Raw genomic sequence first — 22,502 nt, 5'->3', positions numbered from 1 at the left:
GAGAGTCTTAGGCCGATCTCACACTAGCGAGTTTTACGGATGTATGAGAGGTGCAGAAAATACGGATTGCACACGGTACAATGATTCTCTATGGCCCAGGTCCTATCTGCCGTATTTTACTGATCCGTATTATACGGTCTTCTATGGCCGTAGAAAATCGCAGCATGCTGCGTTTGTCACCGTATTGCGCAAAAAATACGCCAATGAAAGTCTATGGGGGCGAGAAAAATACAAATTACACACGGACCAACAGTGTGACTTGCGAGAAATACGCAGCGCTGTTAGAGAGAAAAGCCGGCAATTCAGTGCGGTGTACAGTAAAATCACACTGACAGGTTACAATAGCTAAAATAACTGAGGCATGGTTTACATACAGTAAACCATCTCATATCCCCCTTTTTTTTTTTTTGCATATTCCACACTACTAATGTTAGTAGTGTGTATATGCAAAATGTGGGTGCTTTAGCTATTAAAGGGTTAAATCGCGGAAAAAAAATTGGCGTGGGCTCCCGCGCAATTTTCTCCGCCAGAGTGGTAAAGCCAGTGACTGAGGGCAGATATTAATAGCCTGGAGAGGGTGCCATCGCAACGCAGGAATGGGAAGAGAGTGGCCAAGTGCCAGAATAGGGGCATCTTCCAGATGTGCCTTTTCTGGGGTGGCTGGGGGCAGATGGTTTTTAGCCGGGGGGGGCAATAACAGTGGACCCTCTCCAGGCTATTATCTTCCCTCAGTCACTAGCTTTACCATTCTGGCGGAGAAAATTGTGCGGGAGCCCACACCAATTTTTTCTGCGATGTAACCCTTCAATTTAATAGCTAGAACGGCCAAATTTTGCATATACACACTACTAACATTAGTAGTGTGGAATATGCAAAAAAAAAAATGGATATGAGATGGTTTACTGTATGTAATCATGTCGGGTTTGAGGAGATCGCAAAAGCTGGCAATTCAATTACCGGCTTTTCTATCTAGTGCTGTATGAAATATTAATATATATACACATATGTCTCACTGACTATAACTATATATATATACACAGTGTATATGTTTACGATTATTTGAGCCCATGGATCCATTTTATGTCCGTATGTCGGTTTTGCAAGCCTGCGAGAAAATCTCGCAGTACGGATGCCATACCGAGGATGACATGCGCAAAATACGCTGCCACACCCTGCCTACGGATGACATACAGATCACTATTTTGGGGACTTGTCTGCGTATTACGGCCGTAAATAACGGACCATGTTTTCGTACGCTGAGTGTGAGGCCGGCCTTACTCCTATGACCGGCACCAGCGAGCAGATATTATCCTAGTTACAGAATTAAGTCGACCTGAGCTGCAGATTTTGCTTCATGTTAATTTGTTGTGGATTTCGCCCTTTTCACCGAGGAGAGTTAGCAGAAAGTAACTCCTGCAGATTAGGATGAACACCGAGGACCACGAGCACTGAAGGAAGGCGTCTTTCCTCTTATGGTTTATGCATCTATTAATTTGCTTTCTCACAAATACAACTCAAATTTTCACATGTGAACAAGTCCTTGGGACGTCATCTTATTGCTGCAATCTCAAAATCCACAGCATGACTGCACTTAGACGCTTATAATCCATGTCCTGTTAGTAACATGATTAACAATCCAGGTTGGCTTCTATGTAAAAATGACGTCTGTGAGGCTCTAATTTATTACTAAGGCTAAATACCTTGTCACTGCCCATTCTGGGTTCTAAAATGTAAATTCAGCAGTGAGCACCTAGGACAGGGGACGGGAACCTCGGGTCCCCAGGCCGATTACCTGTCCTCCAGGAGATTCCCAGGGACCGCAGTGCTCAGGCCAGCTGCTGCAGTTTGATGGCTGCTGGCCCTTTTAATGTCTTCTTGCTTTGCGAGCACAGAGCATCACTACTGAACAATGCGGCGCACGCAGTAAAATATTACATCCAGACACAAGTCAGTGCAGAACATACTTGTGACATGTATGCCACAGCCCGTTGCTCATGATATATACCCCAGCACCAGTATCTCCTATGTGCTGTGTATATACAGCAGTCAAGGTGTCTCCTATATGAGCTATATTATTCTTATAGCGACTTTTATTCCACTGTGCTTTACATGTAAAATATAGCAGTCTGTGTCCTCATGTGATGTATATACAGCAGTCTCAGTGCCTCCTATGTGAGGTATATAGAGCAGTCTGTCCCCATTTTGTATATACAATAGTACTAGCTTCCTATGGGAAGTATATACAGCAGTCCCAGTCTCCTATGTGATGTACAGTTAGGGCCAGAAATATTTGGACAGTGACACAATTTTCGCGAGTTGGGCTCTGCATGCCACCACATTGGATTTGAAATGAAACCTCTACAACAGAATTCAAGTGCAGATTGTAACGTTTAATTTGAAGGGTTGAACAAAAATATCTGATAGAAAATGTAGGAATTGTACACATTCCTTTACAAACACTCCACATTTTAGGAGGTCAAAAGTAATTGGACAAATAAACATAACCCAAACAAAATATTTTTATTTTCAATATTTTGTTGCAAATCCTTTGGAGGCAATCACTGCCTTATGTCTGGAACCCATGGACCTCACCAAACGCTGGGTTTCCTCCTTCTTAATGCTTTGCCAGGCCTTTACAGCCGCAGCCTTCAGGTCTTGCTTGTTTGTGGGTCTTTCCGTCTTAAGTCTGGATTTGAGCAAGTGAAATGCATGCTCAATTGGGTTTAGATCTGGAGATTGACTTGGCCATTGCAGAATGTTCCACTTTTTGGCACTCATGAACTCCTGGGTAGCTTTGGCTGTATGCTTGGGGTCATTGTCCATCTGTACTATGAAGCGCCGTCCAATCAACTTTGCAGCATTTGGCTGAATCTGGGCTGAAAGTATATCCCGGTACACTTCAGAATTCATCCGGCTACTCTTGTCTGCTCTTATGTCATCAATAAACACAAGTGACCCAGTGCCATTGAAAGCCATGCATGCCCATGCCATCACGTTGCCTCCACCATGTTTTACAGAGGATGTGGTGTGCCTTGGATCATGTGCCGTTCCCTTTCTTCTCCAAACTTTTTCCTTCCCATCATTCTGGTACAGGTTGATCTTTGTCTCATCTGTCCATAGAATACTTTTCCAGAACTGAGCTGGCTTCTTGAGGTGTTTTTCTGTCTATTTTTGGTATTGATGAATGGTTTGCATCTAGATGTGAACCCTTTGTATTTACTGTCATGGAGTCTTCTCTTTACTGTTGACTTAGAGACAGATACACCTACTTCACTGAGAGTGTTCTGGACTTCAGTTGATGTTGTGAACGGGTTCTTCTTCACCAAATTAAGTATGCGGCGATCATCCACCACTGTTGTCATCCGTGGACGCCCAGGCCTTTTTGAGTTCCCAAGCTCACCAGTCAATTCCTTTTTTCTCAGAATGTACCCAACTGTTGATTTTGCTACTCCAAGCATGTCTGCTATCTCTCTGATGGATTTTTTCTTTTTTTTCAGCCTCAGGATGTTCTGCTTCACCTCAATTGAGAGTTCCTTTGACCGCATGTTGTCTGCTCACAGCAACAGCTTCCAAATGCAAAACCACACACCTGGAATCCACCCCTGACCTTTTAACTACTTCATTGATTACAGGTTAACGAGGGAGACGCCTTCAGAGTTAATTGCAGCCCTTAGAGTCCATTGTCCAATTACTTTTGGTCCCTTGAAAAAGAGGACGCTATGCATTACAGAGCTATGATTCCTAAACCCTTTCTCCGATTTGGATGTGGAAACTATCATATTGCAGCTGGGAGTGTGCACTTTCAGCCCATATTATATATATATAATTGTATTTCTGAACATGTTTTTGTAAACAGCTAAAATAACAAAACTTGTGTCACTGTCCAAATATTTCTGGCCCTAACTGTATATGCAGTCTGCCTATGGGAGGTATAGCATACACGGCTTTAAAAAAAAAAAAAATAAAGGAAACACTTAAACAACAGAGTACCTCCAAGTCACTCAAACTTCGGTGAAATCAACCTGTCCAGTTGCGAAGTATCACAGATTGTGAATCAATTTCTCCTGCTGTTGTACAAATGGAACCGACAACAGGTAGAAATGATAGACGATTAGCAAGACAGCTCCTATAAAGGAGTGAATCTGCAGGGGGTGACCACAGACCATTTCTCTGTTCTTTCTTTTTGGCTGTTTTGGTTACTTTTACATGTTATCATTGCTCTCACCCCTAGAGGTACAGTAGCATGAGGCGGTGTCTACAACCAACAGGAGTTTCTCAGGTAGTGCAGCTCATCCAAGATGCCACATCAACACGAGCTATGTCAAGGTGAGTTCGCCATCACCACCTCCTCAGGCAAGCAATTCCAGATTCTCACTGCCCTAACAGTAAAGAATCTTCTTCTATGTTGGTGGAAAAACCTTCTCTCCTCCAGACGCAAAGAATGCCCCCTTGTGCCCGTCACCTTCCTTGGTATAAACAGATCCTCAGCGAGATATTTGTATTGTCCCCTTATATACTTATACATGGTTATTAGATCGCCCCTCAGTCGTCTTTTTTCTAGACTAAATAATCCTAATTTCGCTAATCTATCTGGGTATTGTAGTTCTCCCATCCCCTTTATTAATTTTGTTGCCCTCCTTTGTACTCTCTCTAGTTCCATTATATCCTTCCTGAGCACCGGTGCCCAAAACTGGACACAGTACTCCATGTGCGGTCTAACTAGGGATTTGTACAGAGGCAGTATAATGCTCTCATCATGTGTATCCAGACCTCTTTTAATGCACCCCATGATCCTGTTTGCCTTGGCAGCTGCTGCCTGGCACTGGCTGCTCCAGGTAAGTTTATCATTAACTAGGATCCCCAAGTCCTTCTCCCTGTCAGATTTACCCAGTGGTTTCCCGTTCAGTGTGTAATGGTGACATTGATTCCTTCTTCCCATGTGTATAACCTTACATTTATCATTGTTAAACCTCATCTGCCACCTTTCAGCCCAAGTTTCCAACTTATCCAGATCCATCTGTAGCAGAATACTATCTTCTCTTGTATTAACTGCTTTACATAGTTTTGTATCATCTGCAAATATCGATATTTTACTGTGTAAACCTTCTACCAGATCATTAATGAATATGTTGAAGAGAAGAGGTCCCAATACCGACCCCTGCGGTACCCCACTGGTCACAGCGACCCAGTTAGAGACTATACCATTTATAACCACCCTCTGCTTTCTATCACTAAGCCAGTTACAAACCCATTTACACACATTTTCCCCCAGACCAAGCATTCTCATTTTGTGTACCAACCTCTAGTGCGGCACGGTATCAAACGCTTTGGAAAAATCGAGATATACCACGTCCAATGACTCACCGTGGTCCAGCCTATAGCTTACCTCTTCATAAAAACTGATTAGATTGGTTTGACAGGAGCGATTTCTCATAAACCCATGCTGATATGGAGTTAAAGTTATTCTCATTGAGATAATCCAGAATAACATCCCTCAGAAACCCTTCAAATATTTTACCAACAATAGAGGTTAGACTTACTGGCCTATAATTTCCAGGTTCACTTTTAGAGCCCTTTTTGAATATTGGCACCACATTTGCTATGTGCCAGTCCTGCGGAACAGACCCTGTCGCTATAGAGTCCCTAAAAATAAGAAATAATGGTTTATCTATTACATTACTTAGTTCTCTTAGTACTCGTGGGTGTATGCCATCCGGACCCGGAGATTTATCTATTTTAATCTTATTTAGCCGGTTTTGCACCTCTTCTTGGGTTAGATTGGTGACCCTTAATATAGGGTTTTCATTGTTTCTTGGGATTTCACCCAGCATTTCATTTTCCACCGTGAATACCGTGGAGAAGAAGGTGTTTAATATGTTAGCTTTTTCCTCGTCATCTACAACCATTCTTTCCTCACTATTTTTTAAGGGGCCTACATTTTCAGTTTTTATTCTTTTACTATTGATATAGTTGAAGAACAGTTTGGGATTAGTTTTACTCTCCTTAGCAATGTGCTTCTCTGTTTCCTTTTTGGCAGCTTTAATTAGTTTTTTAGATAAAGTATTTTTCTCCCTATAGTTTTTTAGAGCTTCGATGGTGCCATCCTGCTTTAGTAGTGCAAATGCTTTCTTTTTACTGTTAATTGCCTGTCTTACTTCTTTGTTTAACCACATTGGGTTTTTCCTATTTCTAGTCCTTTTATTCCCACAAGGTATAAACCGCTTACACTGCCTATTTAGGATGTTCTTAAACATTTCCCATTTATTATCTGTATTCTTATTTCTGAGGATATTGTCCCAGTCTACCAGATTAAGGGCATCTCTAAGCTGGTCAAACTTTGCCTTCCTAAAGTTCAATGTTTTTGTGACTCCCTGACAAGTCCCCCTAGAGAAAGACAGGTGAAACTGCACAATATTGTGGTCGCTATTTCCTAGATGCCCGACCACCTGCAGATTTGTTATTCTGTCAGGTCTATTAGATAGTATTAGGTCTAAAAGTGCTGCTCCTCTGGTTGGATTCTGCACCAATTGTGAAAGATAATTTTTCTTGGTTATTAGCAGAAACCTGTCGCCTTTATGGGTTTCACAGGTTTCTGTTTCCCAGTTAATATCCGGGTAGTTAAAGTCCCCCATAACCAGGACCTCATTATGGGTTGCAGCTTCATCTATCTGCTTTAGAAGTAGACTTTCCATGGTTTCTGTTATATTTGGGGGTTTGTAACAGACCCCAATGAGAATTTTGTTACCATTTTTCCCTCCATGAATTTCGACCCATATGGACTCGACATCCTCATTTCCTTCGCTAATATCCTCCCTTAAAGTGGACTTTAGACAAGACTTTACATAGAGACAAACCCCTCCTCCTCTCCGATTTTTACGATCCTTTCTAAACAGACTGTAACCCTGTAAGTTAACTGCCCAGTCATAGCTTTCATCTAACCATGTCTCGGTTATTCCCACTATGTCAAAGTTACCTGTAGATATTTCTGCTTCTAGTTCTTCCATCTTGTTTGTCAGGCTTCTGGCGTTTGCGAGCATGCAGTTTAGAGGATTTTGTTTTGTTCCAATCTCCTTGCTGTGGATTGTTTTAGAAATGTTCTTACCTCCCTTCTGAGTATGTTTTCCTGGGTCTTCTTTGGTCGAGTCTAATGTTTTTCTTCCCGTCCCCTCTTCTTCTAGTTTAACGCCCTCCTGATGAGTGTAGCGAGTCTTCTGGCGAATGTGTGTTTCCCAGGTTTGTTGAGGTGTAGTCCATCTCTGGCGAGGAGTCCATCATACCAGTAATTCACACCGTGGTCCAGGAATCCAAATCCTTGTTGTCTGCACCATCGTCTTAGCCAGTTGTTTGCATCAAGGATCCTGTTCCATCTCCTGGTGCCATGCCCGTCTACTGGAAGGATAGAAGAAAAAACTACCTGTGCATCCAGTTCCTTTACTTTCTTCCCCAACTCTTCAAAGTCCTTGCAGATTGTCGGTAGGTCCTTCCTTGCCGTGTCACTGGTGCCAACATGTATCAGAAGAAATGGGTGGACGTCCTTGGAGCTGAAGAGCTTTGGTATCCTATCGGTCACATCCTTGATCATCGCACCTGGAAGGCAGCATACTTCTCTTGCAGTTATGTCCGGTCTGCAGATGGCTGCTTCTGTGCCTCTCAGTAGTGAGTCTCCCACCACCACCACTCTTCGTTGCTTCTTGGCTGTACTTTTTGCTGTCACTTGTTGCTGTGTGCCCTTTTCTTTTTTGCTTGCTGGTATTGCTTCATCCTTAGGTGTGCCATCTTCATCCTCTACAAAGATTTGATATCGGTTCTTCAGTTGTGTGGTTGGTGATTTCGCCATGGTCTTCTTGCTTCTTTTGGTCACATGCTTCCACTCATCTGCTTTTGGAGGTTCTCTGACACTTTTTTCACCTTCTGTGACCAGTAGAGATGCTTCTGTTCTGTCTAGAAAGTCTTCATTCTCTTTGATGAGTTTCAAAGTTGCTATTCTTTCTTCCAGACCCCGCACCTTTTCTTCTAAAAGGGCCACTAGTCTACACTTCTGACAGGTGAAATTGGATTCTTCTTCTGGTCGATCTGTGAACATGTAGCACATGCTGCAGCTCACCATGTAGGTTGTCACATCTGCCATGTTGCTCCTAGATCCTGCTGACTGTGCAAGGAGGAACAGTGCCAGAGCCCTGCAAAATGTCCTCCAGCAGGCTGCTCACATCCATGTGTCGGCTCAAACTGTCAGAAACAGACTGCAGGAGGGTGAGGGCTTAATGTCCACAAGTGGGGGTTGTGGTTACAGCCCAAAACCGTGCAGGGCGACTGGCATTTCCCAGATTAAACACTGGCACCCTGTGCTCTTCATGGATGAAAGCAGGTTCACACAGAGCACATCGACAGGGTCGGGAGAACGTTTTGCTGCTTCAGCATTACCGGTTTGGCAGTGGGTCAGTAATGGTGTGGGGTGGCATTTCCTTGGAGGGCCGCACAGCCCCCCATGTGCTCGCCAGAGGTAGCCTGACTGCCATTGGGTACCAAGATGAGATCCTCAGACCCCTTGTGAGACCATATGCTGGTGCGGTTGGCCCTGGGCTCCTCCTAATGCAGGACAATGCCAGACCTCATGTGGCTGGAGTGTGACAGCAGTTCCTGCAAGGTGAAGGCATTGAAGCTATGGACTGGCCCGCCCGTTCCCCAGACCTGAAACCTGAGCACATCTGGGACATCATGTCTCGCACCATCCACCAACATCACGTTGTTCCCCAGACTGTCCTGTTGACGAGATGAGCCAATTTGCTCAGGTTCCCTCTTAGGCTACTTTCACACTAGCGTCGGAATTTCCCCGCCGCAAGGTGTCGGACAGATTCCGACGCTAGCGTTTAACGCACTGCACAACGGAGGCAGCGGATGCATTTCTCCGGCGCATCCGCTGCCCCATTGTGAGGTGCGGGGAGGTGGGGGCGGAGTTCCGGCCGCGCATGCGCGGTCAGAAAAAGCGGTCCGTCAGGAGCAAAAAACGTTACATGTAGCGTTTTTTGCTCCCGACGGTCCACCAAAGCATGACGCATCCGTCGCACGACGGATGCGACGTGTGGCAATCGTCGCAATGCGTCGTCAATACAAGTCTATGGGGAAAAAACGCATCCTGCAAGCACTTTTGCAGGATGCGTTTTTTCTGCAAAACGACGCATTGTGACGGATTGCAGTTAACGCTAGTGTGAAAGTAGCCTTATTCAGCAGGCTGTAGAGGGAACCCGTCTTCCTGAATCGCGCTGGCCGATCCATCGCTTCAGCTGCATGTGTCACGGCTGCGTCACAGTCACAACACATGCAGCTGTGGCGCTGAGCGGCCAGTGCGGTCCAGGAAGCCAGGTTCCCTCTGCAGCTTGCCAAATAAGGAACTCAAGCAGTTGACTCATGCTTTAATCCATGTCTGGGAGGAGATCCCTCAAGAGAACATCAGCCACCTCATGAGGAGCAAGCCCAGGTTTTGTAGAGGTCATACAGGCACGTGGAGGCCACACACACTACTGAGCATCATTTCCTTGTCTTGAGGCATTTCCACTGAAGTTGAATCAGCCTGTAATTTGATTTTTTTACTTTGATTGCATATCAGTCCAAATCAAGACTTCCATGGGATATTAATTTTGGTTTACATAGATCCTTGTTTTATATATTTCTCTTAACACATTCCATTTGTAAGGAATAAAGATTTGGAACATTTTATTCAGTGATACCTAGTATTCCCTTTATTTTTGCAATGTATAAACAGCAGTCCCTGTGTCTCCTATGTGATTTATATGCAGTCTATGTGATGTATTGAGCAGCCTGTGTCTCCATGTGATGTATATACATCACATAGGGACATAGGAAACTGACTGCTGTATATAAAGTAGCCTCTGCCTTGTGATTTTTATACAGCAGCCTCTCCAATGTGAGGTATAGAGCAGTCTGTCCCCATGTTTTGTAATCAGCAGGAATGCACTACCTAGGTTAATACGATTAATCCCCACAGTTTTAAGCGTACCCTAAAAACTCATTTGTTCAGACTGGCCTACCGCCTCAATGCATTAACCTAACGATCCCTGTGTGGCCTATTTATATAAAAAACAAAAACAGGTTCCTCGCATCATGTTCTCATACACTTTATGCAGTATTAGCCCTCTGTGTCTGTACTGCTACATACTTAGGCAGTTAATTGGTTCATGCAGCTTTACATGAACACCCGAGCCTTACACTATGGCCGATCCGAATAACTAAAGCAATTGTTACCATCCACCTCTCGTGTCTCCCCTTTTTCCTATAGTTTGTAGCTTGCGAGCAGGGCCCTCACTCCTCCTGGTATCTGTTTTGAACTGTATTTCTGTTATGCTTTAATGTCTATTGTATGTACAAGTCCCCTCTATAATTTGTAAAGCGTGGCGGAATATGTTGGCGCTATATAAATAAAAATTATTATTATCAGCAGTCCCAGTCTTCTATGAGAGGTATAAAGCAGTCTGTGTCCCCATGTCATGTATATACAGCAGTCTCTGATGTGATGTACCTACAAGCAGCCTTGGCATCTCCCATGTGACATAGCAGTCTGTGTACATGTGATTTATATATAGATGTCGGTGTTTCGTATGTGATGTATATACAGCAGACCTAACTGCTTCTATTCTACAAATAGTTATTGGATGATTATTTCCCCCTGTGAAGAGATCTGCAGTGTAATATACAGGGGTGTTCAGCACGACTTACTGCAGAACGTTCTTTACAAAACTTGCTGCAAAGAGTCAACTGCACTCCAAACTGAAATCTGGAAAAGAAGTTTGAGTAGCATCATCTGCACCACCTAACCAGCAGCTCCAGCCATCACACTTGGACAGACTACTTAATTAAGGTTTGATCAAATATTGATAATTTTGTACAGCCTTTGAAGGATGGTAAATCTCCAAATGGCCCTCGGCATAAAAAAAAACCCCAACCTAGTGGGGTCAAAATAAAAATATACATGCTCACCTGAGCTCAAACTTAATTCTGGTCTCTGTAGGGCTGGAAGCAACCACAACCAACCACAGGCCAGACGCCAGCTGTTTCTGATCTTTAAAGATCCCTCCCATAATGCTTTACAAGTATTGGACTCAAATCCTGTTAAACCTGGTCTACACGCTGTGCATCAAATTTAGATTTTACACCTCAGCATCAGATTAGGGACATACGGAATATACACAGCCACCATTATGGCATTGCCAGCCTACACTGGTAGGAGTGATAACTAGAAAAGCAAAATGCAGCACACAAAGGGTTACTGTGATGATCATGAACTTTATTTCATTCGACCAGATCAGGAGGTGGCCGGGACAGCGGCGGCCTGGGTCCTTTGCACAGACACTCGGGTGTGGTTCTTTGCCAGATGGTCAGTGTACTCCTGGAGGTGGAGAGAGAGGGGTGAGTGTGTAATACACCGCCGGCTTGGTTGTGAAGTATACAGGGAATTGCACTTACCTGGTATGGAGACTTGGTGAAGACCGTTTCCTTCCAGAGGTCTGGAGTCAGGTAGCTGTAGGTCCTGGAGATCGCATCAAAGGTGGCCTTGGCTGCAGAACAAGAGTCGGTCACGTGAAGTGATCAATGTGCGGCCTCCACCCCGCAGCCTCCGGCATTACACAAATAGCTATAGAGCTTCATAAGGGAGCAGAGCAGCCGGAGTGGCGGCCACCCTGTCGTGCAAATGGAGCTCAGTTGCTTTTTCTCTCTCATAGTGACAGTGACACCACAGATAGATGTAACTGGGTAGAGCAGAGAGAACCAGAACTTATCACACATACTGGTGACTAAACAGCTAATGTCTATTCAGAACTACAACTCCCAGCATACCCAAGGCCTCACTGCTGGAAGCTAGTGTAGTTGCAACAGTGAGGAACGCACTCTACTGTTCTATTCATTGTCTATGAGACTGATGCCATATCCGGCAGTCACACAGATCAAGGGCGTAAAGGCGCCATACTCTACAGAGCCCCGTTTGGTGGGGGTCCCAGCAGTTAGACCCCCAGATCCGCAAGTTCTTCACTATTCTATGGATTGTGAAAAAACAGCAAATTCATATTAGGGTTATTCAACTACTGGAGAACATAGATGAGGGCACCAAACACTGGAGATAAGCCCCCTCCCCCCAGACCAGACTATGTAAATACCATAATGGCTTATTAGCGTTCTGACATTCGCAGCAACTGCCCTAATGACCTATGTGACCATCTGCAAGTACAAACCACCTGTAGACAACCCCTTAAATTTAAGGGTCAACTTACCAAAGTTACCCAGGGTGGCAGTGCAGCCCCTGGCCGAGGTGTAACAGTCATCAATACCAGCCATCATCAGCAGCTTCTTGGGGACGGGAGCAGACACGATGCCGGTACCCCTAGGTGCGGGGATGAGACGCACCAGGACAGAGCCGCAACGTCCGGTCACCTGGAAGATACAATAAGGTAGTCATTTTATCACTCGACACCACAGGAACATTTAGGGACAATGAGTGTTAGGCCTCAAACAGGAACAGGAAGCCCATTTATAGAGTCAGCCCGCCGTGCATAGGGGCCCATTGATCTGCCTCTCTAAAAACGCCAATCACACCACATGTATACATATGACTGAGCAGAGCTGAGAGGGCGCATGATTGTGTACTAGCATGAGAAAGGCCCCAGGATTTTTTACCTTGCAGGGCACAGTGTGCGGTTTGCCGATCTTGTTACCCCAGTAGCCTCTGCGCACGGGTACGACCGACAGCTTAGCCAAGATGATGGCGCCTCTGATGGCGGTGGCGACTTCTTTAGAGCATTTCACACCGAGTCCAACATGGCCGTTGAAATCTCCGATAGCCACAAAAGCCTGAAAATAAGAAATATTTACATTTGTGTCTCTATAATGAAATTGGGTGGAGGGTGGGCACAGGATTAGAAGACCCACCTTAAACCTAGTACGCTGTCCGGCACGGGTCTGCTTCTGCACAGGCATGATCTTCAGGACCTCGTCCTTCAGAGAGGTGCCCAGGAAAAAGTCAATGATCTCAGACTCCTGGAGGAAGACGTGAAGGGTTAACGCTGAAAAGACCCAAGTAAGGGCACGGGGAGAGGATTTTATGACCAAAACTACAGACTTCACTTACCTTGATTGGCAGGGAGAACAGGTAAATTTCCTCCAAGGACTTGATCTTCATGTCTTTGACCAGACGGCCAAGTTTGGTGACTGGAACCCACTGGAAAAATAGAGGTTATTAAAATTAATACTGGATGGTGGTTAAATTAGAGAAATTAAATTCTTTACAGTATATTTACCAATACGGAATAAATAATCTCCCAGAACTTGTGAAGTTATCTGAATTTGGAAATTTCAGGTCCATGTGACTTATATGTTAATCAGTAATGATTTACGTCTACAGGAGGAATGACATCTACATGAAAGTAGGGTATTTCAATACTTCCACCTTAATCATTTCTATACGTTTTGTGTTGTGGTTCTTAATCTTGTAGAATTGGCTTATAAATGAAGTGTGCCTGAAGACCCCCGATTTGTATTCCGGGATACACACTAATGACTTGCAAGTGGGCTCCGGTTGAGTACGACTGGTGCTGGAGAACAGTGGGTGGGTTGTTGATGGGATTTTTGAGATGGGGCTCAAGTGTTCTGATTTGGATATTTTTTCTTTGTCAAATGAATTAAAATAAATTAATACTGCATGGAAACCCAGTTCTCTGCCCCCCACAAATGCAAATCCAGAAGGGGCACCACAGATACCAGTCTATGAACTGACCATAATCGCCAAATCCTATCGGTATGCCCTTAATATATTAAAAGGGATGTCCAGCAAAGCACATTGTAGGCGAGTGGTGTCAATGATGTTACATCACATATCTGCCAAGATTGGAGCATGGTTGGCAGATTTCATGCACTGTCTGGGCTGGTATGTCCGCTCGTATCAGCACTGTTCACCTCCAAGGTGGAAGCCAGCAGCACAGACATCCCATTAAGGGTGATCCCTTCAATAAAGTTGCCCCTTCTTCCGGGATCCCAACAATCCAGCCCATTATTTCACACTTCACATCTTCTCCTTGATCATCAACTTTAAAGGGGTTGCCCTCCTTTGATATTTAAGTGCATGAACTTGGCACTGAGTAATTGCACAGTTTGCCTTCTACAACCCTCGTAGTTAGGGTACCGTCACACAGTGGCATTTTGATCGCTACGACGGCACGATTCGTGACGTTCCAGCGATATACTTACGATCTCACTGTGTCTGACACGCTCCTGCGATCAGGGACCCCGCTGAGAATCGTACGTCGTAGCAGATCGTTTGAAACTTTCTTTCGTCGTCTCGTGTCCCGCTGTGGCGGCATGATCGCATGGTGTAACAAAGGTGTGCACGATATTGAATACGATGTGCGCATAGTAACCAACGGCTTCTACATCGCACATACGTCATGAAATTATCGCTCCAGCGTCGTACATTGTGAAGGGTGACCGCAGTCTACGACGCTGGAGCGATATTGGAGCGTCACGGATCGTGCCGTCGTAGCAACCAAAGTGCCACTGCGAGACGGTACCTTTAATTTGCTGCAGGACATAAACCGAGCTAACTAAGAATGTGTCAGTGAGCTCGCTTTCAATGTCCAATGGGAGACTTTATAACTAGTGTCTTAGCTCCTCCGCTAATTTATGACCACATATATAGGTGACTATATATAGAGAGTCTAAGCTGAACTGAAATTTTTAACTAAACTCTGGGGCATTTTCTTGAAAAATGATCCAAAAAAAGCACAGAGCCTCTCCGGTATCAGGATTGGAGGGGATCCTAAACCACAGTGACCAGTCAGTAGAACGCGAAGAGTCGGCTCCGTCCCCTGTAGGTTTCATTGATCTACTCACTTCTTTGTCGTCCGCTTTGCCACCGCGGGCCCCACGTCCTCTTCCACGGCCCCTGCCTCTTCCACGACCACGGCCTCGGCCCCCACTGCCAAAGCCTCCGCGGAAGCCTCCCCTGTTAGCACCGGCGTCGTCCGCCATTTGCTACAAGTATATAAAATAAATTTAGTTAATTGAGGATCAAAGTGTTTAAAGAAAGACCCCCACCTCCCCAAATAATGTCAACATGGCCATAGACCGGTGATTGCCAGTGCCCACCCTACACCAGGAGTCATATGGGGACTTGAGAAACCACAAGCACAGGATGGGGGTCCCTACATCAGAAACCACAAGCACAGGATGGGGGCCCTACATCAGAAGCCACAAGCACAGGATGGGGGCCCCTACATCAGAAGCCACAAGCACAGGATGGGGGTCCCTACATCAGAAGCCACAAGCACAGGATGGGGGCCCTACATCAGAAGCCACAAGCACAGGATGGGGGTCCTACATCAGAAACCACAAGCACAGGATGGGGGCCCCTACATCAGAAGCCACAAGCACAGGATGGGGGCCCTACATCAGAAGCCACAAGCACAGGATGGGGGTCCCTACATCAGAAGCCACAAGCACAGGATGGGGGCCCTACATCAGAAGCCACAAGCACAGGATGGGGGCCCCTACATCAGAAGCCACAAGCACAGGATGGGGGCCCCTACATCAGAAGCCACAAGCACAGGATGGGGGCCCCTACATCAGAAGCCACAAGCACAGGATGGGGGTCCCTACATCAGAAGCCACAAGCACAGGATGGGGGGTCCCTACATCATAAACCACAAGCACAGGATGGGGGTCCCTATATCATAAACCACAAGAACAGGATGGGGGTACCTATATCAGAAACCACAAGAACAGGATGGGGGGTCCCTATATCAGAAACCACAAGCACAGAATGGGGGGTCCCTACATCAGAAACCACAAGCACAGAATGGGGGTCCCTACATCAGAAACCACAAGCACAGGATGGGGGTCCCTACATCAGAAACCACAAGCACAGGATGGGGGTCCCTACATCAGAAACCACAAGCACAGAATGGGGGGTCCCTACATCAGAAACCACAAGCACAGAATGGGGGTCCCTACATCAGAAACCACAAGCACAGGATGGGGGTCCTACATCAGAAGCCACAAGCACAGGATGGGGGTCCTACATCAGAAGCCACAAGCACAGGATGGGGGTCCCTACATCAGAAACCACAAGCACAGGATGGGGGGTCCCTATATCAGAAACCACAAGCACAGGATGGGGGGTCCCTATATCAGAAACCACAAGCACAGGATGGGGGGTCCCTATATCAGAAACCACAAGCACAGGATGGGGGGTCCCTATATCAGAAGCCACAAGCACAGGATGGGGGGTCCTACATCAGAAGCCACAAGCACAGGATGGGGGGTCCTACATCAGAAACCACAAGCACAGGATGGGGGTCCCACATCAGAAGCCACAAGCACAGGATGGGGGTCCTACATCAGAAACCACAAGCACAGGATGGGGGTCCTACATCAGAAGCCACAAGCACAGGATGGGGGGTCCCTACATCAGAAGCCACAAGCACAGGATGGGGGGTCCCTACATCAGAAGCCACAAGCACAGGATGGGGGTCCTACATCAGAAGCCACAAGCACAGGATGGGGGTCCCTACATCAGAAGCCACAAGCACAGGATGGGGGCCCTACATCAGAAGCCACAAGCACAGGATGGGGGTCCCTACATCAGAAGCCACAAGCACAGGATGGGGGCCCCTACATCAGAAGCCACAAGCACAGGATGGGGGCCCCTACATCAGAAGCCACAAGCACAGGATGGGGGTCCCTACATCAGAAGCCACAAGCACAGGATGGGGTCCCTACATCAGAAGCCACAAGCACAGGATGGGGGTCCTACATCATAAACCACAAGCACAGGATGGGGGTCCCTATATCATAAACCACAAGAACAGGATGGGGGCCCTATATCAGAAACCCCAAGCACAGGATGGGGGTCCCTATATCAGAAACCACAAGCACAGGATGGGGGGTCCCTATATCAGAAACCACAAGCACAGGATGGGGGGTCCCTATATCAGAAACCACAAGCACAGGATGGGGGGTCCCTATATCAGAAACCACAAGCACAGGATGGGGGTCCCACATCAGAAGCCACAAGCACAGGATGGGGGTCCCTACATCAGAAACCACAAGCACAGGATGGGGGCCCTACATCAGAAGCCACAAGCACAGGATGGGGGCCCCTACATCAGAAGCCACAAGCACAGGATGGGGGTCCCTACATCAGAAGCCACAAGCACAGGATGGGGGCCCTACATCAGAAGCCACAAGCACAGGATGGGGGTCCCTACATCAGAAGCCACAAGCACAGGATGGGGGCCCCTACATCAGAAGCCACAAGCACAGGATGGGGGCCCCTACATCAGAAGCCACAAGCACAGGATGGGGGCCCTACATCAGAAGCCACAAGCACAGGATGGGGGTCCCTACATCAGAAGCCACAAGCACAGGATGGGGGCCCTACATCAGAAGCCACAAGCACAGGATGGGGGCCCTACATCAGAAGCCACAAGCACAGGATGGGGGTCCCTACATCAGAAGCCACAAGCACAGGATGGGGGGTCCTACATCAGAAGCCACAAGCACAGGATGGGGGTCCTACATCAGAAACCACAAGCACAGGATGGGGGTCCTACATCAGAAGCCACAAGCACAGGATGGGGGGTCCCTACATCAGAAGCCACAAGCACAGGATGGGGGTCCCTACATCAGAAGCCACAAGCACAGGATGGGGGTCCTACATCAGAAGCCACAAGCACAGGATGGGGGTCCCTACATCAGAAGCCACAAGCACAGAATGGGGGTCCTACATCAGAAGCCACAAGCACAGGATGGGGGTCCTACATCAGAAGCCACAAGCACAGGATGGGGGCCCCTACATCAGAAACCACAAGCACAGGATGGGGGTCCTACATCAGAAGCCACAAGCACAGGATGGGGGCCTCTACATCAGAAACCACAAGCACAGGATGGGGGTCCCTACATCAGAAACCACAAGCACAGGATGGGGGTCCTACATCAGAAGCCACAAGCACAGGATGGGGGTCCTACATCAGAAACCACAAGCACAGGATGGGGGTCCTACATCAGAAGCCAGAAGCACAGGATGGGGGTCCTACATCAGAAACCAGAGCCTAAACAGAGTAAAGCAGGAGAACAGCGCCCCCTACAGCCCCCAGATTGCAAGAGACCACCAAAAATATATTCTGGTATATTATTTCCAAACTTGCTTGTTGTCAGTTAATGGCCGCTACTCCTAGATCCCCATCAGGCTGCAGAATCCTCCTGCACTGACACACTGTAACAAAAGGCTCAAGACAGAAAGTGTAAACCCCCAGCTAAGAAGCACATGGTCCTCGTTACCGGAGGCCGCCAGCCTGGGGGAGTCCAGTCACGGACAGCAAGCAGAGAGCATGCAAAGGGTTAATAGAAGCTTCCTAAACGTGGAGATAACAAAAGACCAGGAACCCGCGCGACAACTACAGGGAGCCCCCCACTAATATCACCATGGAAACAGCCACTCGCGGACACACTCTCATACTACCCCAACACAGGCGGCCCCGCGGGCAGGATGGCCCCGATATCCGCGGATTACCGCCCGGCCTCCCCGCACTCTCCCGCCGGCCGCACACACTTACGTGATGTCGAAAAGACTAGAAGGGCGGAAGTCGGCGGAAGGGGCTTCTTATACCCGCGAAACAGCGCGAGAGCTGGAGCTCCAGGACGAGCATGCGCAGCTAGGAGGGGCTTGGCTGCTGATGACGTCACGTCCTAGGCTGGTATCCGGAAACGATATAAGGAGGCGACCGGGCCACGAGGATCCTTTCAGTGCAGCCGCGTGCAGGTGAGAGTCTGCGGGAGCGATGATGGGGGTGATTGTTGGTGGAGAGGGGCAGTATGGTGGGTGTTAGAAGTGTGTGTGGGGCAGTTAAACTATTTTTAAGGGGTTCCTACATTTACTGGTCACACACACACGGCAGGGGTGAACATTTGATCTGTGCAGTTTGGGCCAAAGCGGATAGAATTGTGTTCTGAGGCGCTACTGTACTGCAAAGGGCCCATTTATTGCACAGAGGCGATTTTCTGTGTCTGCCAGTGTGTAGTGTTTTGTAGTACGTCTGGCGGGGGCTGGGCACTGGGGTGGGGGTTCGTGTGGCGGAGGCTGAGCCCCGGGGTGGGGGTTCGCGTGGCGGAGGCTGAGCCCCGGAGTGGGGGTCCGCGTGGCGGAGGCTGGGCCCCGGGGTGGGGGTCCGCGTGGCGGAGGCTGGGCCCCGGGGTGGGGGTCCGCGTGGCGGAGGCTGGGCCCCGGGGTGGGGGTTCGCGTGGCGGAGGCTGGCCCCCGGGGTGGGGGTCCGCGTGGCGGAGGCTGGGCCCCGGGGTGGGGGTCCGCGTGGCGGAGGCTGGGCCCCGGGGTGGGGGTTCGCGTGGCGGAGGCTGGGCCCCGGGGTGGGGGTCCGCGTGGCGGAGGCTGGGCCCCGGGGTGGGGGTTCGCGTGGCGGAGGCTGGGCCCCGGGGTGGGGGTTCGCGTGGCGGAGGCTGGGCCCCGGGGTGGGGGTACGTGTGGCGGAGGCTGGGCCCCCAGCGTCTGGGTACAGGCTGGTATATGATGTCTGTAGGCGGTGCACTTGGCGGTCCTGTGCATGACTTGTATTGGGGGATATTGGTTTAGTCACTTTGGCACAAACTGAAAATTACTTCTGGCCTCTTCGTAGCCTTTAGTAAGATCTCTGTGCCTACAGGAATTGGAGCATTTAGCTCATTACCCATAATCTATATGCGTGTAATGAGACCCGTGTTCCTACATTTGTCTGGCTGTGTATACATGGAGTGTGTCATATGACTGCACCTGACTAACCCTTTGTTTTCTTTATTTTAGTCCTCGTTGGGGCCGGACTTGTGGACGCTGAGCTAGAAGAATGTGCAGCGATCACCTGTCAGAGGTGCGAACATCATGGATAAAGTTAATAACACGGATCATCTGTTGACAATGGAGTCTCGGGGGTGGGATATACAAAAAGACCTGCTAACATCAATCCAGTGGTGGTCTTGTTAACTCTGGAGGAAGTGTTAACTAGGACAAGGCCCTTGAGATTGCTTTCATGCTGAGTAATTTCTTAGACCAGACTGGTTGCTGTAATGTGGAGCTGAAGCTTTAAATTGTCATTTGTTAGCCATGGTTACCTCTAAGGAAACGCGTGCAGACATTATTGCTTTGCATCAAAAGGGATTGTCAATGAAGGACATTGCCGCTTGTATGCTAGCCCCTAAATCAACCATTTATCGAATCATCAAGAACTTCAAAGAGCGCGGTTCAATTGCTGTGAAAAAGGCTTCAGGGCGCCCAAGAAAGTCTAGCAAGTCCCAGGACAGTCTCCTAAAGAAAATCCGTCAAGAGGATCAGTTTAACACCAGCGCAGAGCTTGCTGTGGAATGGCAGCAGGCAGGGGTCAGTGCTTCTGCTCGCACAGTGAGGAGAAGGCTTTTAGAGGCTGGGTTAGTGACGAAAAAAACAGCAAAGAAGCCACTTCTCTCCACGAAAAACATGGAGGACAGGCTGGCATTCTGCAGGAAGTACAGGGATTGGACTGCAGAGGACTGGGGGAAAGTGATTTTCTCTGATGAAGCGTCTTTTAGACTGTTGGGGGTATCTGGAAGAATGACGCTTCAGAGAAGTGGCGAGGGCTTCCCTGAGGCCGGTTTCATGCCTACAGTAAATCATTCTGAGACCATTCATGTGTGGGGTTGCTTTTCATCCAAGGGGGTGGGCTCGCTTACCATCTTGCCTCGGAGCCGAGCCATGAATAAAGAATGTTATCTAACACTCCTCAAAGAGCAGCTTCTCCCAACCATCCAGGAACAATTTGGTGAGGACCAATGCATCTTCCAGCATGATGGTGTACCATGTCACAAGGCAAAACTGGTGACTGAGTGGCTCAGTGAGCAAAACATCGCAATTCTGGATTCATGGCCAGGAAATTCTCCAGATCTTAATCCCATTGAGAACCTGTGGTCAATCCTCAAAAAGCAGGTGGCCGAACAAAAAGACCTAAGTCATGATAAGCTCCAAACACTGATTAGGGAAGAATGGGCTGCAGTCACTCAGGAATTGGCCCAGAAACTGATATCCAGCATGCCCGAGCGAATCGCAGAAGTCCTAAAAAATGAGGGGCAACGCTGTACATATTCAGTCTTTGCTGAAACTTGATGAATTTGACAATAAAGGTTTAATTGTATTTCAATATACCATAAAACAGACCTGGGACATGAGGCCTCAGTGCTCAGATTAATTCAGTGGTGGAACAGTTGGCTTCATGCGGCAGCATTCAGCGGAGCGTCCGGGTCTCAGTGCAGCAGGCACAATGTCACTAGCTTGTACCTGCTGTGCCGAGTCAGTCCACACGCTGCACAGCGGAGCAAAGCATTGGGGGAATGGAACAAGGAGGGGATATATATATACTGTGCCATCCTATTGGGGGGGGGGGGGTATTCATAAACGTACACCTATAACGAAGGCTGAATAACAGGAGCTTTAGGACTTACTGCTGTATATAAATGGCAGTGAACTGTGGTTTTCATTACCTGCTACTGATTAGTTACCGTAAGGCCCATGGTCCTGTATGAGCGAGGCAGCAGACTTATCTGTGCTCTAACAAAAAATAAGTTCATCACATTGGTTTGGTTCTCAACAGTCTGTGCCAAAACCTTTGACTGTATACATGTCAGAGCATTGACATTGCATCACCAAGAAGGACAAGTTGTAGGGTTATGGAAATTGAGGAAGCGGCATTGTAAGATCTCTGCATTGCTGAACACCCCCTTTTTCCAGGCTGGGATGGCTCTCGCGCCATCACCCTGTAGTGTCGTCCACACCCCCCTTCCTTTCCACTGGTAAGCTAAATTCGGAGTGTAATGGCCCCTTCACATTAAGCGACGCTGCAGCGATACCGACAACGATCCGGGTCGCTGGAGAGCTGTCACACAGACCGCTCTCCAGCGACCAACGATGCCGGTAACCAGGGTAAACATCGGGTAACTAAGCGCAGGGCCGCGCTTAGTAACCCGATGTTTACCCTGGTTACCATCCTAAAAGTAAAAAAAAAACAAACAGTACATACTTACCTAATGCCGTCTGTCCTCCAGCGCTGTGCTCTGCTCTCCTGTACTGTCTGTGAGCACAGCGGCCGGAAAGCAGAGCGGTGACGTCTGCTGCTTTCCGGCTGACCGACGCTCACAGCCAGTACAGGAGGAGTGCAGAGCACAGCGCTGGAGGACAGACGGCTGTAGGTAAGTATGTACTGTTTGTTTTTTTTACTTTTAGGATGGTAACCAGGGTAAACATCGGGTTACTAAGCGCGGCCCTGCGCTTAGTTACCCGATGTTTACCCTGGTTACCAGTGAAGACATCGCTGGATTGGTGTCACACACGCCGATCCAGCGATGTCCACGGGAGATCCAGCGACGAAACAAAGTTCTGGACTTTATTCAGCGACCAACGATCTCCCAGCAGGGGCCTGATCGTTGGTCGC

At 47.9% G+C, this 22,502-nt stretch overlaps 1 protein-coding gene and 2 non-coding genes across 3 annotated transcripts; 1 reads left to right on the top strand and 2 right to left on the bottom strand.

The window, feature by feature from the left end:
* Positions 1-11,278: 11,278 nt before the first annotated feature.
* Positions 11,279-18,608, bottom strand: RPS2 (ribosomal protein S2). The gene is made up of 7 exons (XM_069734609.1): positions 14,893-18,608; positions 13,136-13,225; positions 12,937-13,044; positions 12,685-12,858; positions 12,282-12,441; positions 11,479-11,570; positions 11,279-11,401 (listed from the first exon to the last, which is right to left on the bottom strand). The coding sequence occupies exons 1-7, from the start codon at positions 15,028-15,030 to the stop codon at positions 11,318-11,320; spliced, it is 846 nt and encodes a 281-aa protein (XP_069590710.1). The 5' UTR covers positions 15,031-18,608; the 3' UTR covers positions 11,279-11,317.
* LOC138646254 (small nucleolar RNA SNORA64/SNORA10 family) lies at positions 12,504-12,640 on the bottom strand. The gene has a single exon (XR_011314827.1). It is a non-coding gene; the product is annotated as a small nucleolar RNA SNORA64/SNORA10 family (small nucleolar RNA).
* Positions 18,609-19,655: 1,047 nt separating the features above from the next.
* On the top strand, positions 19,656-19,782 carry LOC138646267 (small nucleolar RNA ACA64). Its single transcript, XR_011314840.1, has one exon. It is a non-coding gene; the product is annotated as a small nucleolar RNA ACA64 (small nucleolar RNA).
* Positions 19,783-22,502: the final 2,720 nt, after the last annotated feature.

This window comes from Ranitomeya imitator, chromosome 7 (genome assembly GCF_032444005.1).
Source record: "Ranitomeya imitator isolate aRanImi1 chromosome 7, aRanImi1.pri, whole genome shotgun sequence".
Lineage (NCBI taxonomy): Eukaryota > Metazoa > Chordata > Amphibia > Anura > Dendrobatidae > Ranitomeya > Ranitomeya imitator.
The sequence above is the reverse complement of the archived record's forward strand: the minus strand, read 5'-3'. Positions and strand labels throughout refer to the sequence as shown.

Excerpts from the sequence above, each read along its gene's own strand:
- RPS2 (XM_069734609.1), bottom strand. The coding sequence starts at position 15,030 with ATGGCGGACGACGCCGGTGCTAACAGGGGAGGCTTCCGCGGAGGCTTT. Across the intron at positions 13,045-13,135 it reads TGTTCTCCCTGCCAATCAAG|GAGTCTGAGATCATTGACTT; the intron begins GTAAGTGAAGTC and ends GTCTTCCTCCAG. Across the intron at positions 11,571-12,281 it reads TGCCACCCTGGGTAACTTTG|CCAAGGCCACCTTTGATGCG; the intron begins GTAAGTTGACCC and ends CTTGTTCTGCAG.